At 45.7% G+C, this 16,797-nt stretch overlaps 1 protein-coding gene across 1 annotated transcript in view; it reads left to right on the forward strand.

The window, feature by feature from the left end:
- Positions 1-10,894: 10,894 nt before the first annotated feature.
- LOC149307692 (tyrosine-protein phosphatase non-receptor type 11-like) overlaps positions 10,895-16,797 on the forward strand; it is a 47,559-nt gene continuing 41,656 nt past the window's right edge. The window contains exon 1 of the mRNA XM_089534273.1: positions 10,895-10,978. Within this exon, the coding sequence (XP_089390399.1) occupies positions 10,965-10,978 (14 nt within the window). The 5' untranslated portion in view covers positions 10,895-10,964. The remainder of the gene's footprint in view (positions 10,979-16,797) is intronic.

Consider the following 16,797-nt stretch of genomic DNA (forward strand, 5'->3'; position numbering starts at 1 on the left):
CTGACATTTTCCTGACTTTTAATGGTTCCACAAAACCGTTCGCGCGGAAGCAGGCTGCCTCTGCCCTTAGCAAAAGGACTGTCCTTTGCAGATCCAAAGCCCTAAGAGCAGCTAAAAAGTTGGCAACCCCAATTGACCGTTTTAAATAACTCCCGCCCCTCTCCTCTGTGCACAAGAGCAGCTGCGGGACCTATTTCCACACGTTATTTTTATCCAGACATGTCTCGGCTTTGCCCAGCTGTGCCTCTCTTTGTTGTTTACAACAACCTACCAACAGGAGTAGGTTGGAGAGCTCTCGCAGCAAAACGATCCTTGGAGACGTTGTGTATGTGTTGTGCCCACCCAAAAAGAAGAGTTCCCAGGAGGCCTTCGCCGCGATGTAAACTCTCCCCGAAATAGAATACCCTGGATCCCTTTCCAACAACCTGGCCTTCTCCGACCTGGGCATTTAGGAGCTCCCACTTGGTGTAAATGGGAAGATAAAGCCAAGTTAGTCTTAGAATCACTATGTAGAGAGATCTTGTAGCACCTTTGAGACTAATGGAAAGGAAGAAGTTGGCAGCATGAGCTTTCCTAGACTCCAGTCTACATCTGAATGCATCTAAGGAAGTAGACTGAAGTCTCCGAAAGCTCATGCCACCAACTTCCGTCTTTCTCTTAGTCTCAAAGGTGCTACAAGATCTCTCTCCATATTGAAACTGCCAGGTTTCAGTGGCATCGTACCTGAAGGACCAGCAGCATTTGGGGGGCTGAAGTCCAGATCATTGCTGCAAAACAATTTCATGTGCTGAGGGTTTTAACCATGTGTGGCACCTGAGCGCCAGTGTTGGCATCACAGGCAACGGAAAAGGCCCACCATTGATAGTTGCCATGACTTTCTTGAAACAAATAACATCTGTGGGCCCAAGGTAAAGAGAAAACTGGACACTTCTTAAAGGACCCCAAAACCTTCCCAAAAGATGTCGCAACCTTTCTTACAAGACCTTTGTTCTTTTCTAAAGCCTATTTGGTACATTGACTTAGTGTATAGTGTTCACATAGAAAGAGGCAGCATGATTTAAGGGATAAAACAAAATACCAGTTTGCATTCCTATCCTATTGTATATTAACCAAATGGGTAAGATTTGGGACACACAACGGAAGCCCAGTGGACGATCTGTTTCATGTCTGGAGATGGTAGCATTACCAAATGCATCTGAGGAAGCTATGGAGCTATGTGGCCATGTTCTAGAAGAGTTTGTTCCTGACTTTTCGCCAGCACCACAAACTATGTACAACTTGGTGGGTGAGTCCAGTGGGGGTGGTTGGCTACCATGTCAGTGAACGGTGGATCTGTTTTGGGTTTTAGACCGAACTGTAGAGTCGTCATCTAAGGTTCTGAACCTTTCTGCTTTCTCCTCGAACACCTTCAAACTTGGCATGGATTCACTGTCCCACTGACATGGAAACCACTGGCAGTCTGGTTATCTTCCATTATCATGGCACAATGTATTTGGGCTGCTATGGTCCTACATAGAAGCATACTGTAAGATAGTATGTGACCGCATTAAAAGCAGGGATGACCCAAGACATTTTGCAGCCTGAAGTGTCCACTACCAACTCAAGTCAAAGCACACATAAACCATTTGGGTAGGAAAATCTCACATGCCTCCTTGCTCAATCCCTGGAAATAAAACTGCTATGAGAATAACAACTCACAACTAGTTGTCCTTTCGTGACACTAAATCTGCTTCTTTAATGCCGAAATTAGCCCCAGTGTGATAAACTCCTATGTTGGGAGAAAGCATTCAACAACCTGGATGCAACCAAATCCAAAATCCACAGCAATGATATTGGCCAAGGAAAATGCACGGAATACATCCAGCGAGCGTTCGAAGCTCCACTGGCTTCTTCATCAGGCAAAGATGTTACAACTCGCACGGGAGGAGAAATGTGACAACGTTTGAGTCCCAGGTGTGCCTTTTGCCTCAGAGGTGACTTCTGTTGTCAGTTAAAATGGTCTGGAGGGATTTCAATGCAGCCAGAAAGACAGGTAATAAAACAACTTAGACGACTGCCTTAGCATTTGGACTCAAATTCAGGGCAGGTTCACTCTCCCGCTGACACTAGAGATGCCAGTGTCGACAGTGCCAGGATTGCCAGGCATGCATCAGTGAGCAGCACATAGGATCATAGAGTCAGAGAGTTGGAAGAGACCCCAAGGGCCCAGTCCAACCCCATTCTGCTAGGAATACATAGGATCCTAGAGGACATGTAGTCTGACCCCCTGTTCAACATCAGGATGGCACAGGAAGATGTGACCAACCAAAGGTTCTCTTGGCATAAAGAGTTTTGCCATGGGCTGCCCCTGAAGCTGCGACAGTGTGACCCTCACAGAAGAGAAGGGGGTGGCCAATGGCACTGCTCTTCTGCCAAGCAGGAATTATCCCAAAAGAGAAGAAGGGGAGGGGTGCAATGGCAGGGATTCGGCCATGGATAACACCTAGCATTGGAAGGCATTCCCAGGGGTCATCTTGTCCAACTGCCTTCTATACCTGGGATTATAGGGTTGGCGTTGAGGCTGAGAGCATGGGACTTGCCCAAGGTCTCCCAGTGAATTTCTATGGTGAAGTGGGAGGCTAGAGTTGCAATCCCAGCTCAGCCATGGAAACCCATGGGCTGGCGTTGGGGAGGCCACACTCTCTTGCGCATGGATATTCTGATAGGTTTGCCTTAGCATCTGTCCTATGCTATTCTGCCCTATACTATCCTGTCCTGTCTTCAGAGATGCCAGCCACAGCTGCTGGTGAAACATCAGGAATAAACTCTTCTAGAACATGGCCACATGGCCCCAAACCCCCACAAAATCTATGGATGCTGGCCATGAAAGCCTTCGACTTCACACTTCCCATATTGTTTGAGAGTAGGACTAAGACTCCGGAGATCAGGGCTTCAATTCGGACACGAAACCCAGCTGGTGACTTCAAGTCACGCTCTCTCAGCCTCAGAGGAAGGCAATGGCAAACTCCACTGAATAAATCTTGTCCAGAAAACCCTATGGTAGGTTTGCCTTAGGGCCACCATAAGGCAGAAACTCCTTCAAGGCACACAACAACAACAACAGATTCAGTTCCACTGCTGATAGAGAAAAGCCCAGTCACAATGCAGTAAAATCCCAAGGCCTGGGCAAAGATGGGGAAGAAAAATGCCATGCCTTGGCACAGCCTGGGATTGTCCTCTTCTCCGTTCTTCTTCTTTCTTCTTCTCCAGCTGAGCCTCCAAGAGCAGCCGTTCCCCCAACAATGGCCTTGTTGTCCCATGGCCTCATAACTTCTGCGCCTCTTTGCCTTGTGACGCAAAGCGAGCTGGGGAAGGCGGTGGCTGGTGTCTGCTGGCAGGGGATGAAAACATGGGGCTGCGCCAACTACAAGCCGAAAAAGGAGGCAGCGGGAGGAAGACAGTAGGCCTGGCTGTAGAGTTTCCTGGCCAGTGCGACTGAAGCAAGAACGATGCCTTCAGAGCGCATGCTTGCCAACTGTCCCAGTTTAGCGGGCACAGTGCCAGTTTGTCTTGTGTTGTCCCACTTCTTTAGATGTCCTAGTTTCTCTTCCTGCTGTTGCTTTCCCCCTTTCGTCATCTGCTTTGTTCAGTTGCTGCAAACTGAATTCAAAGTGCACTTCATTAACTCCGCAGAGAGGAGAGGAAGGGATGCAAGCAAGTGCATTTCTATACCGCTTACCGATGTACTAAGGTAAAGGTAGTCCCTTGACATGAATGTCTAGTTGTAACCGACTGTAGTCAGTGGTCATCTCAGTTTCGAAGCCGAAGAGATAGCATTGTCTGAGGACTGCTCTGGTGCTCAGGTGTCCAGCATGACTCCACCGAACGCTGTTACCTTCCCACCGAGAAGTGGTACCTATCAATCTACCTGAATTTACAAGCTTTCAAACTGCTAGGTTGACAAAAGCTTGCTGCATCAGTGGCATTCAGGCCTCAGACTACCAACCTTCCAATCTTCAGAATTGGCATCTTAACCACTAAGGCACTGCGCTTAAGCTGGGGACTCATTTTTGCAACCGACCGAAGGATGCCAGGCTGAGTCGACCCAGAGCCCCTGGCTGGGATTGAACTCACAACCTTGCGGTTTGTGAGTGAGTGGCTGCGATACAAGCATTTAACCACTGCGCCACAAGCAGCTGCAGCATTGCTTACTTTGTGTGCTCTTCCTCACTGATAACCTTAGCAATCTTGGCTATACTCTGATGCCGCATGCCCACCTGTATCCCAGATTTCATCTCTGAAATGTGGAAGGGTATGGAACTGGACTGGTGACATCCTCTTGGCATAGAGACATTGTGTATTTGTTCCTGATGTTTCGCCTGCATTTGTGGCTGGCATCTTCAGAAGGTGGTGGTATGGAAGTGTCTGGGGTATATATTGTGGGACCCTTGCTTGGGAAGAAGTGTTTACATGTTAAAGGCTACTAGACGTAGAGAAAGGTTCTTGGAGACCAGCTTAACTGACATGGAAAGCCACGTTGTGTAGAGAAGCTTGCTTCCTTCCTTCCTTCCTTCCTTCCTTCTTCCTTCCATCCTTCCTTCCTTCCTTCCTTCCTTCCTTCCTTATCCTTCCATCTTCCTTCCTTCCTTCCTTCCTTCCTTCCTTCCTTCCTTCTTTCCCCTTCCATCTTCCTTCCTTCTCCCTCCCTCCCTCCCTCCCTCCCTTCCGAACAAGACAAGCTTATTGATGTTAGGTGACTTCTAGTGGGGTCTCCTCCAACTTTATGGGCCTATGATTCTGTGCAAGCATCTGAACTCGGGTCCGAACTGTGGCCTCTTAGTCCACCGGCTCCCTCCCTCTTTACGATGTTTAAAAAGACACAAGAGGAAAAGCAGAAAAGGAAGAAATGGGGGGAACGAAAGAAAGGATGGAGGAAACAGAGGAAAACCACACCGCTGCTTCTTCATGCAACGCAGGTTCTCATGGAAACAGGCAACTTGCAGTTCAAAAGTTACCAATTACAGCTGTCACTCCAAGTTCCCCCCAAAGAAATTAGTTGCCATGACAGTTATAACTTCTTTAACACTAACCAAAAATCATTGTTACTTTACTTTACTTTACTTTAGTTACTTCTGCAAATCCGAAGGGAATCTGTTCAAGCCACATTGAGACCTTTGGATACAGTATGGGAAATCAATCAATCAATCAATCAATCAATCAATCTAGACTCACTTCAAGCTCATCACCTCCTCAATGCTCACAACAAAGCGTGTCCGCACTTGGATCATGGCGTTTCCCCGTGATTCCCATGATAACATGTTCCTCCTTATGGTGGAAACCATTAAAAAGATGGAGCAGGTGCTATTCTCAGGCAGAGATGTAGGAAGCATTGGGATCTCCAGATGTTGTCAGGGTCCCAATGACTCTATGCACCTCAGCAGATCTACGGGGATGATGGGAGTTGTAGCCCAACATCTGGAGACCCTCAGCAGCCCCATACCTGGAATAAAGGCCGCACATTGTTGTTGTTTTTAACTGAGATCAAGGAGAAAAACGAGCAAACTCTATCCAACCAAATGGGAAAGTATAGATGGCACCTGGTTTGTTTCAGGCCCAAAACACACTGCAGAAACAATCCAGTTTGAGACCGCTTTAACTGCCCTGGCTCAGTGATAGGGAATCCTGGGAACTGTAGTTTTTTGGAACACCAATGCCTCCAGAGAAGACACAATGCCTCCCCAAACGACGCCAAATGCATCTGAGGAAGCTTGCAACATGTATAATGGGCATTTGGGTTGGCCCTATAAAGGTATCACTGTTATGAGGATTTTGGATGAAACTGTATAGCCGATAGTGAGGGACGCTGGGAGTTGTAATCCAAGCAAATCAGAATGGCAACAGAATGGCACAGTTGTGCCGGAGGAACCAAACCAGGTTATTTCCCTGTCGTTCAGATGGAGAAACCAAAAAGTCCATTTAAACCGGTGCATTCGGCACCGGATCCCTTCGCGGTTCTCCTTTTTTTAGAACCGCAACTATCCACATCTCCGATAGCTTGAGTAAGCTATCGGATCGATTCGGATCGTGAAGCCACCGTTCAGGGAATCCATTTTGATCCCGAACGGTGGCGAAAGGGAACTTCGGACCAGATTTAAATGCCACGGAGAGATCCGCTGCCTTAAAACGATGTCGGAACGGAGCATCGATTTTGAATCAATTCACAGACGCGAATCTCTCCATGCAAAAAACGCACGTATGACCGGCCCCAAAAGGAGAACCAGGATGTTGCCGCGCCACCAACCCGAGTCTGATGGGACGGAAATGGCTTTGGGTTCATTCAAATCCCCGGAGATTCCTCTGCAGCCAAAGACAAGGCATTGTCTGTCCTGACTGTCTGACTTGGTGGCGAAGGCCCAGGAGAGAGAAGGGCTTTTTTGTTCCCTTTCGCTTCCCTTCTTTGGGGATGGAAAAATTGAGCAGAGTCCACCACAATGACCCCTCAGTCGTCTCAATGGAAAGCTTTCGGAGGGGCAGCCGGGGTCCTTTGGGGCTGGTCTCCAGAGAAACGCTGGTTTAAAGGCTCCTGTTTCTGCCTTGCATGGCAATGCCTCATGGCTGTCACATTTCATGAAGTCATCGGTGGCTCTAAGTTCTCTGGATTTCCCCAAGACAGATGCTGCCTTTCCCTCGTCTTATTATAGATCCCTCCAGCGATGATTCTGCTCCGCTCCGGAGGGGGGTTTTTTAGTTCTCATTTGTTGTCTCTTTGACCCACAGCAACCCAATGAATGGGAATGTGGAGAGATCTTGTGGCACCTTTGGACTCACCGAAAGGAAGACGTTGGCAGCATGAGCTTTCCTAGACTTAAGTCTACTTCCAAATGCATCGAAGGAAACAGACTTAACTTAACAAAGCGGGTGGCATTCCAGGCTCAGCTGGCCGGATCCAAAATGCTTGGCGCCCAAAGTGTTTCAGCTTTTGGAAAGACTTGCATATACATATGTAGAGATCTTGAAGCACCTTTGAGACTCGCCGAAAGAAAGAAGTTCCTAGACTTGAGTCTACTTCTTCAGATGCATTTGGTCAATTTGACTGAAAGCATCTGAGGAAGTAGAATGGTCTACGAAAGCTAATGCTGCCAACTCCTTTCTTTCGGTGAGTCTCAAAGCTGCTACAAGATCTCTCTACATACTGATTCTACAGACTAACATGGCTATATCTTTGAATGCTACTCCTATGAATGGGAGACCTCCAAGTGCCTTGGTCATCAGGTCTTGCTCTCCGGATAGCTATGGCTTCCTTGATGGAATCAATCCAACTTTAGTGCAGTGGTCTCCCCCTTTTAGTGCAGTCTCCCTCTTTGCCAAGTGTTACTGTCCTTTCCAATGAATCTCATTGTCTCATGATCTTTCCAGCCTCAGTCGAATGATCCTGGATGGGGATGCTTCCCATTTGTTTCCTATTCCTTTACTGGTCTTCTGCTCCCCAATGTATGCAAGGTGACCAGATGTCACAACCATAAAGGATGACAAGACACTATAAACTGTAGGGACATTCCCAACACTAAACACTAATGCAGTTGGCCCTCCTTATCCATGGATTTCTTATCCACAGATTCAAGATTCCACGGCTTGAAGATATATATATATATATATATATATATATGATAAGTTTCAAATAGCAAACCTTGATTTTCCATTTTATTTAAGGGGCACCATTTTCCTCTTCCATAGTATTTAATGGGACTTGAGCATCCAAGGATCCTGGAACCAAATCCCAGCAGATAACAAGGCCCCACTGTATCAATGTAAATCTGTGCTCCTTAGCCATGCTCAAAATGAAGGACGGCAGAATAATCTGCTGGGAGGCTTTGCAAAATGCACATGTCTCAACGCGTCCCGAAATGTCGATCACTGCAAAGCATTAGTCGAGCATTTGGAAATGCTTCGAGCCTCCAGAGCAAAGGCTAGGCAAGGAGACCAAGGAATCACAGTTTGCAAAATACCCAGTTTAGCACATTTGAGTGCCAAGGAAGTGCCATAGGCTGGTGGCGCATGCAAGGGTCCTGGTAGCTCTGTTTAAAAGGATCCGGGTGCAGGAAAGGCGATGGGGAAAAAGCCCTTCTCTGCTGGAGGCCCTGGCGATCTGCTGGACTGCGCTTTCCTATAAGGCCTTTGAATTGTCATCCCTGAAACTATGCATCAGTTCAGCTCCAAACGATGGGTAGTGATCATGCTCTTGGTTTGATCGCAGGTCGTAAGGAAAGGACAGCAGAGGCAGTAAATCTGACGAATGGTTACCAGACGAGGACATTACAGGGCGATAAAACCAATAGTCTTGAAGGAAACGCCGGGGGCAATGTTATCACCAAAGTCCAATTCTCCAAGCAGCACTCCATCAAACTAATGGCGGTGCTTCCTGATCCATCTTTCCCTCGGTGAAGCAAAGGCAAGGGGTCAGAGCGACTGCTGAGCATCATGGGGAAAAAAAACAGGTTTGAGCCCTGGTCCAAAAGAAAACAAGGCTCAGGGAGCTTGGACGAAGTGACCACTATGCCATATTGCCCTAATAATGTGGTAATATTAATATTAATAATAATAATAATCATAGAATCATAGTGTTGGAAGGGACCCCAGGGCCATTCAGTCCAACCCCATTCTGCCATGCAGGAACTCACAATCAAAGCATCCCTGACAGAAGGTGCATTTTCTTACTTTCGGGATGTCAGCGATGATGCATTTCTGATATCACTTCATTTGTGCAATTGCGTGTGATAATCATTCGCACAATTACTCGCCATTTTCACTTTATTTGCAGGATGCTTTAAATGCCCTTTAATGCTGAAATCAGCCCCAGTGTGATAAACTCCACAGTGAGGAGGGAGCAAGCTTGTTTTCTGCTGCTCCAGAGAATAGGAGACAATGGAGCAATGGATGCAAGCTCCAGGAGAAGAGATTCCAGATCAACATTAGGAGGAACTTCCTGACAGTAAGGGCTGTTTGACAGTGGAACACACTCCCTTGGAGTCTCCTTCTTTGGAGGTTTTTATGGCCATCTATTGGGAGTCCTTTGATTGAGAGTTCCTGCATGGCACAATAGGGTTGGGCAGGATGGCCATTGGGGTCTCTTCCAACTTTGTGATTCTATGGCTTTGGGCAAGTCGCACCATCTCAGCCTCAGACGAAGGCCAAGGCTCACCTCCTCTGAGCCAACCTTGCCTTAAAAAACCAGTGCTACTAGTTCTCCTTAAAGCCAGAATCGACTCAAGGGTACCCAAGTGGAAACCCCTGCAACCGAAACCTGGCCTAGGCTTACTCAGAGGTGTAAATGCTGCTGAGTAGTTGCCATGTGCTCAGAGGTGCAAAGCCTCCAAGAGTTGTGCCTGGCCCTGAGCCCATATATTCCTGTGTGTGTCTCAGGTGGGTCTCCTTCCCAGGTAAGGATGAGCAGAGGACCACCTTTGGGTCCCTTGGATCTCTATTGCCCCCTAGTGGCCAGTTGGGTTTAGTGAGGCTGGTTATGACCCAATAAACTATAAAGGGTCCAAAGCACACTGCAGAAATGGTCCACTTTGAGACTGCTTTAACTGCCCTGGCTCAGGGCTAGGGAATCCTGGGAATTGTAGTTTATTGTGGCACCAGAGCTACACAAAACTACAGTTTCCAGAATTTCCTAGCATTGAGCCAGGGCAGTCAAAGTGGTCTCAAACTGGATTATTAATATTTATTTAATAAAATTTTTATAAATAATACCTATAAATAAATAATACATATTCTCTGTTTATATGTATTATTTAAATAAACAGTGCATATTATTTAAGCTGCTATTGCTGTATTGAAACACATATTAAATAAACAAATAATGCATAGTATTTAAATAAATAATACATATAAATAAATATTTTTTTCTTGCTAACTGCCCTCGACTCAATCTCAAATCATGGTACATTTTATTTATTTATTTATATGTATTATTTAAATAAACAATACCTACTAGATAAGCTGCTATTGCCATACTGAAATAAATATTAAATAAATAAATAATGGATATTATTCATTTAAAGAAATAATCCATATAAATAAATATTATTGATTTATATGTGTTGTTTAAATAAACTATTATTTAAGCTGCTATTGCTATACTGAAATACATATTAAATTTATATAATTAATATATTATAATATAATAATTTATTACTATAATAATAATGTAATAATTACTAATATAATAGAATAATTTATTATAATAATAATTTAATAATATAATAATATAATTTATTATAATTAATTTAATATTTGATAATAATAATTTAATAATCATATATGTAATAATTAATATAATTTAATATAATTAATTTAATATAATTTGATAATTATTTAATATAATATAATTCAATAATATTTTAATAATTATAGAATATATAATATAATTTAATAATAATAATTTAATAATTAATATAATATAATGTAATATAATAATTTACTAATTAATATAATTTAATAATAACAATGTAATAATAATAATAATAATAATTTAATAATATAATATAATTCAAATCAATACCTATTATTTAAGCTGCTATGGCTATGCTGAAATACATATTAAACCACCACACAAATAAATAAAGTGAAGGGCTCTGTCCCTTTAAGGGCGTTGCTGGGCGGGGCCCGTTGCTAAGCAGACGCGATTGGCGGGGAGGGGATTCCCCCTCTGCTTACGTCACGCTCAGGGAGGGCTTTCCCGGTGGGTTTCCAAAGGCCCGCCTGAGCGGGGAGTGGGCGTGTCCGGGCTGCCTCCGCCTCCGACCAATGGGAGGCCTGGGCGTCGGGTGACGTTGCCATATATGGCAGAAGGGGGCGTGGCTGGGGCCGCCGGTGTGGGCTTAGGGCGGCCACTCCTTGGGGTTTCTTTTAGGTGGACCAAAGGCTCAGCCAGCGAGGGAGCCATTCGCAGGGTCGCCTCTGCTGCCGCCTCTGCCTCCAACATGACCTCCCGCAGGTAAGGCAGGGAAGGGGAAAGGGTCCTGAGGCCGAATCCTGGGCAGGGAAAGGGATGCCTTTCCCCCACGTGCCGAGAGACTGCTCCTGGGGCTGGAGGCTCCCATCCAGTGGGGCCACCCTCCCCGCAAAACCTCCCCAAAATGGCTCAATAAAGCTCCATGGGGAAGGGATCTAGGAGTCCTAGTAGACCACAAATTGAACATGAGCCAACAGTGTGATGCAGCAGCTCAAAAGGCCAATGCGATTCTAGTCTGCATCAATACAAGTATAGATGCCAAGTATAGAAGTGTATCAATAGAATTGTAGATTGAGGGAAAGGCATAATAAGCCTGAGGGCAGGGAAATGTCTAATTAACCAATTGTAAGCCGCTCTGATAGCCTTGGCTGAAGAGCGGGTGTTAATTAATAATAATAATAATAATAATAATAATGTATTATTATTATTATTATTACTATTATGCCACTCTATTCTGCTTTGGCGTTTCATTTGGCCAATAAAGGCATCACCAATGGATGTTTGTTTGGATGAGTCAACACTGTGATGCAGCAGCTAAAAAGGCCAATGCGATTCCAGGCTGCATTTATAGAAGTATAGTGGATAGTATAGATACAGAAGGGTAGAATATATCAATAGAAGGACAGATATCAATAGAATGCATATCAATATATATATATATCTGCCAGACATTGACCATAGAGTTGTGCCGGAGGAGCTACAAATGCCTAGCGGAGTGTCCTCTCTAGGAATCTCTATATCCTTTGGTGTGACTTTTGGTTAAAGTTGACCATAGAGTTACGCCGGAGGACCTAGATGTTCCTAGAGAGGACATATTAATCGAATCCGTGAATGATCAAATCCGCAAATATCAAAGCTGCAGATATGGAGGGGTGAGAGTGTGTGTATATATATATATGTGTGTGTGTGTGTGTGTGTGTGTGTATTGATAAAAGTATTGATCGAGGGAAGGCATAGTGCTGCTCTATTCTGCTTTGGTCAGGCCTCCTCTGCAATAATCTTGTGTCCAGTATACTCTGTATCATAGAATCATAGAGTTGGAAGAGACCCCAAAAAGGGCCTTGATCCAGTCCATCCTCATTCTGCTTAAAGTTGTATGGTTGGCGTCGAAAGCCATGCCTCTGCACATGAGCCGAGGGCAGCATCTTTAGGATTTCTCTATTGAAATAGATGATACTTCTTTCCACTTTAAGCAAGTCCCTTTTTGTTCTGTATTCAGCAAGGGCTTAAAGTTATACGGTTTGCATCGAAAGCCGTGTTGGTGGACGATTCTGAGCATGTGCCGAGTGCAGAACCTGTAAAGTGAGATGGTTTGCTTTCAAAGCAATGTTGGGGGAAAGGTGGAGGGTGCCTCTGTGCATGTGCTGAGTGCAGAATCTGAAAGGTAGAATGGCTTGCTTTCAAAGCAATGTTGGGGGAAAGGTGGAAGGTGACTCTGAGCGTGTGCTGAGCGCAGAATCTGAAAGGTAGAATGGCTTGCTTTCAAAGCAATGTTGGGGGAAAGGTGGAGGGTGCCTCTGTGCATGTGCTGAGTGCAGAATCTGAAAGGTAGAATGGTTTGCTTTCAAAGCAATGTTGGGGGAAAGGTGGAGGGTGCCTCTGTGCATGTGCTGAGTGCAGAATCTGAAAGGTAGAATGGCTTGCTTTCAAAGCAATGTTGGGGGAAAGGTGGAAGGTGACTCTGAGCGTGTGCTGAGCGCAGAATCTGAAAGGTAGAATGGCTTGCTTTCAAAGCAATGTTGGGGGAAAGGTGGAGGGTGCCTCTGTGCATGTGCTGAGTGCAGAATCTGAAAGGTAGAATGGTTTGCTTTCAAAGCAATGTTGGGGGAAAGGTGGAAGGTGACTCTGAGCATGTGCTGAGCGCAGAATCTGAAAGGTAGAATGGCTTGCTTTCAGAGCAATGTTGGGGGAAAGATGGCGGATGCCTCTGAGCATGGGCTGAGCGCAGAATCTGAAAGGTAGAATGGCTTGCTTTCAAAGCAATGTTGGGGGAAAGATGGTGGATGCCTCTGAGCATGTGCTGAATGCAGAACCTGAAAGGTAGAATGGCTTGCTTTCAAAGCAATGTTGGGAGAAAGGTGGAGGGCGCCTCTGCGCATGGGCTGAGTGCAGAATCTTTAGCATATCTCTACTGTAATGTAGATCATGATGTTTGCAATGCAGAAATAGATGAGTGCGATTCTGAGCCCGGACGAATTGAATTCCTTACTACTGAGTAGTTATTTCCCCCCCCCCCCCTCTATGACTTACTGAACATGGAGGACCATTTCCCCTAATTCCACACCCTCAGAGCTATTGCAACAAGATGCGTTTGCGCTTTCAAGGCATTGGGAACGGCTGGTCGGAGAGCATTTCTTCCAGGCTGACGTCACCCTCTTTTAACCTTGTGACACTTCTCTAAAAGAGAACTTGTTTCTTCCTCCAAAACAGATAAATATATAAATACATGCCCTAAATGCCCCAAGCCTCTATCTGGAATCCCGAATTGTTGCGACTGTTTTGGGGTCATTGGGTAAAGGATGTTGGGATCATCCTTTGCAACATTTGGGGGGGGGGGGGTCATTCACACTTACTGTTTTTGGACGAAGAGATCCGAATCTCCGCACCATTTCAGAAACGGTTCAGGGTCCCCACTACGTTTGCTGCGCCCGAATCTCTCCGTGCCATTTGAACCCCGTGAAAACGAAGGGGCGATTATATTTTCAATCTGTAGGTGGTCAGATCTGTGGATAAAAAATACATGGATATGATGGGCTGATTGTATGGGGTTTTTCCCCCTCTTGTGCCTTCATGTTGTTTCCAACTTACGACATCCCTAAGCAGGGTTTCTTGGCAAGGTTTGTTGAGAAGACGTTTGCCATAACCTTCCTCCCAGGATGAGAGAATGCAACTTTCTTAAGGCCATCCAGTGGACTTCCATGGCTGAGCATGGATTCTGAACCTGGTCTCCTGGGTTGTAGTTCAATGCTCAAACTACTGCAGCCACACACTCACAAACCATAAGGTTGCGAGTTCAATACCAGCGAAAGGGCTCAAGCTCGACTCAGAGGTTGCTAAAATGAGTCCCCAGATTGTTGGGGGCAATTAGCTTACAATTTGTAAACCACTTAGTGCACTGATAAGCGGTATAGAAATGTACTTGCTATTGCCATTGCTATTGCACCACACTGGCTTTGTTCATAGAGCCATGGTTCCTAACCGACATGTGTCCATCCTATAAAATCATTAGAGCTGGCGTTTAGGGAAGGGCATTTAGCATTCTGTATTACAACTTTATGGTCAACCAAAAGTCATCCTGAAGGACCTAGAGATACCTAGAGAGAACACTCTGCTAGGCATCTGTAGCTCCTCCAGCGCATTTCTATGGTCAGATGTTGGCCACAGAGTTGCATTGGAGGACCTAGAGATCCCCAGACAGGTGTTCTCTTGGGTAAAATCATCGCATTTTTGTTCTTATGGTTTCTCCACATTCATGGGGGTCTTGTACCCCTAACCCCAGCGAATGTGGAGGGAGGAGTGTAGTCTGAAAGGACTTGTGCAAAGTTATAGTTTTGGGTGGGTAACTGTGCCAACCACTGTTCTGATAGTGCTGCTCTCTGCGTATGTACAAACATACCTATAAAAGGAAGGCCAAGCCACAGGTGCCCTGTGCATGCATGTGCCAACCAGTGTTCTGATAGTGCTGCTCTCACAAGGTGAAGCTTTATGGACCTCAGGCCCTTCCATGTCAGGGAGAGAAGATAGCTAGCACCCTCAATTCATAACCCGAACCCCAGTTTCTGCCCCCTTTTAACTCCTTTTAGCTGTGATCCAGCTCCCAATGTTCTCCATCATATTGCATTGCTTTGTGCATTGTATATAATTGTTAACAGGGTTATTTCTGCTTCCTTTTAATGGATGAAAGCCGCCTTAACAGTCTCCAAGTTTCATTTGCTTAAGGAAACTCTATGATACATTTCATGGGGTTGCCATACAATGAAAGGCAACATGAAGGCACATGCATGTACAGGGCACCTGTGGCTTGGCCTTCATTTTGCAGATACGTTTGTACATAAGTGGAGATGCCATGTCTTGGGCCTCTTCTCTTGCTCCAAGCAATGCTTTTTGAGGCTAACTCGGCTGTCCGTTTTGCATGTGAGTCATGCTCGCATGCGCCCAAACTGTGGGAGCAATGTCTTTTGATGCATTTTCCTCTTTAGCTGCCTTGGCTGTTTCCTCTCGAGCGAAAGAGCTCAGCTGATGGAAAAGAAAGAGGCAACCAGTTTCCACTGCAGGTGAAGAAGCAGCAACGGTTGTGGAAACATTTGGTGTGGTTTACAAAAACAACAACACATTTCTGGTGGTTGCTTCCACCTCTGGCCTGAAAGGGACCAGTTTTTCAAGTTCATTGGTAAACTGGCCAAAGCTTGGAAACAACAATGGCTCTGAAGAACCGTGCCAAGCAAACCCCATGATGGGTCCCCCTTCGGATCGCCATAACTTGGAAACCACTTGAAGGCAAGCGACAGCAGCAGCTGAAACCACAGAGAGCAACACGTCGAACAGGGCAAGCATTTTGGATAAAGGGTACTCAACCTGTCTGCAAGTAGTCTCTTCCAATTCTATGATTCTATGTCTAACACATGCATTTATGTTTATATTTACATTTATAATGCATCTGAGGAAGTAGACTGAAGTCTAGGAAAGTTCATGCTGCCAATTTCTTTAAGTGACTCTCAGAGGATGGATGGCCATCTGTCAATGGGGGTGCTTTGACTGAGAGTTCCTGCATGGCAGAATAGGGTTGGACTGGATGGCCCTGGGGGTCTCTTCCAATTCCATGATACGATGAAAAGGCTGGTTAGGAGATCCTAGGATGTGTAGGTCCTCCTAAGTAATTTTTTCCTAGCTCTTAAATGAACCCACCCTCTTAAACCTAGTTTTATTGGGAGTTGGACGAGAGAGAATGGAAGGAAATGCCAAATAAAGCCAGAGGTGTCACTTTCGTGCCTCCTTTCTAGGAATGCCGCACGGAGGCCGGGGATCTTGCTGTAAGGCCGCCTGGCATGTGAATTCGTCTCTGATGCTGGCATCCTCCTCTTGCCAGGTCAGAAGACGGGTGATCTCACCCCAGACCAGCTTTCAACAGGGGGATCGGGACGGGGGGCTATTCTTAGCCTGACCTCTTGAGCCAGCCAGCCCGGGTGACGGAGCAAAATGCCCCACCAATGAGTCTTGAAGTCCAGCCAGTGGGATGTCCGGCGGCTTTGAGATTTCAGGGGCTAATAGGGTTGGACTGGGAGGGCAGGCCTGGCACACTGCAGACCCTCCACCTGCCTTGATATGGCAGGGACAATCCCAAGAAATCCTCGGTCGCCCAACCTTTTCAGCTGCTTTTGAAATATAGGCCTGTTACAGACTGCCAAAATAAAGTTGCTTGGGGTCTCTTTGGAGGTACGCTGTTTAAATGATGCATGCATCCTAAGAATCCGGAAGCTGCACCAAAAACTGCACTCCAGTGCTTAGGAATGGAGTGTGGCTTTGGCGCGACCTCCGGACTCTTAGGACCCATGCATCATTTAAACAGCATACCTCCAAAGAGACCCGAAGCCGCTTTATTTTGGAAGTCTGTAACAGGCAATAGAATCATCTCATAGAGTCATAGAGTTGGAACAGACCTCAAAAGACCAATCCTATCCCAAATCTATCAATCTCCTTCACGCCAATCCCCCATGTTGACATTCTTTCACCCAGAAAGATGGTTGCTACCCATCGCGAGAGATGAGCCTTTCCCAAACTGAAGTCCCTCCAGACAAGGGAGA

The sequence above is a fragment of the Sceloporus occidentalis genome, unplaced genomic scaffold, assembly GCF_023333645.1.
Source record: "Sceloporus occidentalis isolate IW3139 unplaced genomic scaffold, rSceOcc1.0.p SCAF_8, whole genome shotgun sequence".
In the NCBI taxonomy this organism is placed as follows: Eukaryota; Metazoa; Chordata; class Lepidosauria; order Squamata; family Phrynosomatidae; genus Sceloporus; species Sceloporus occidentalis.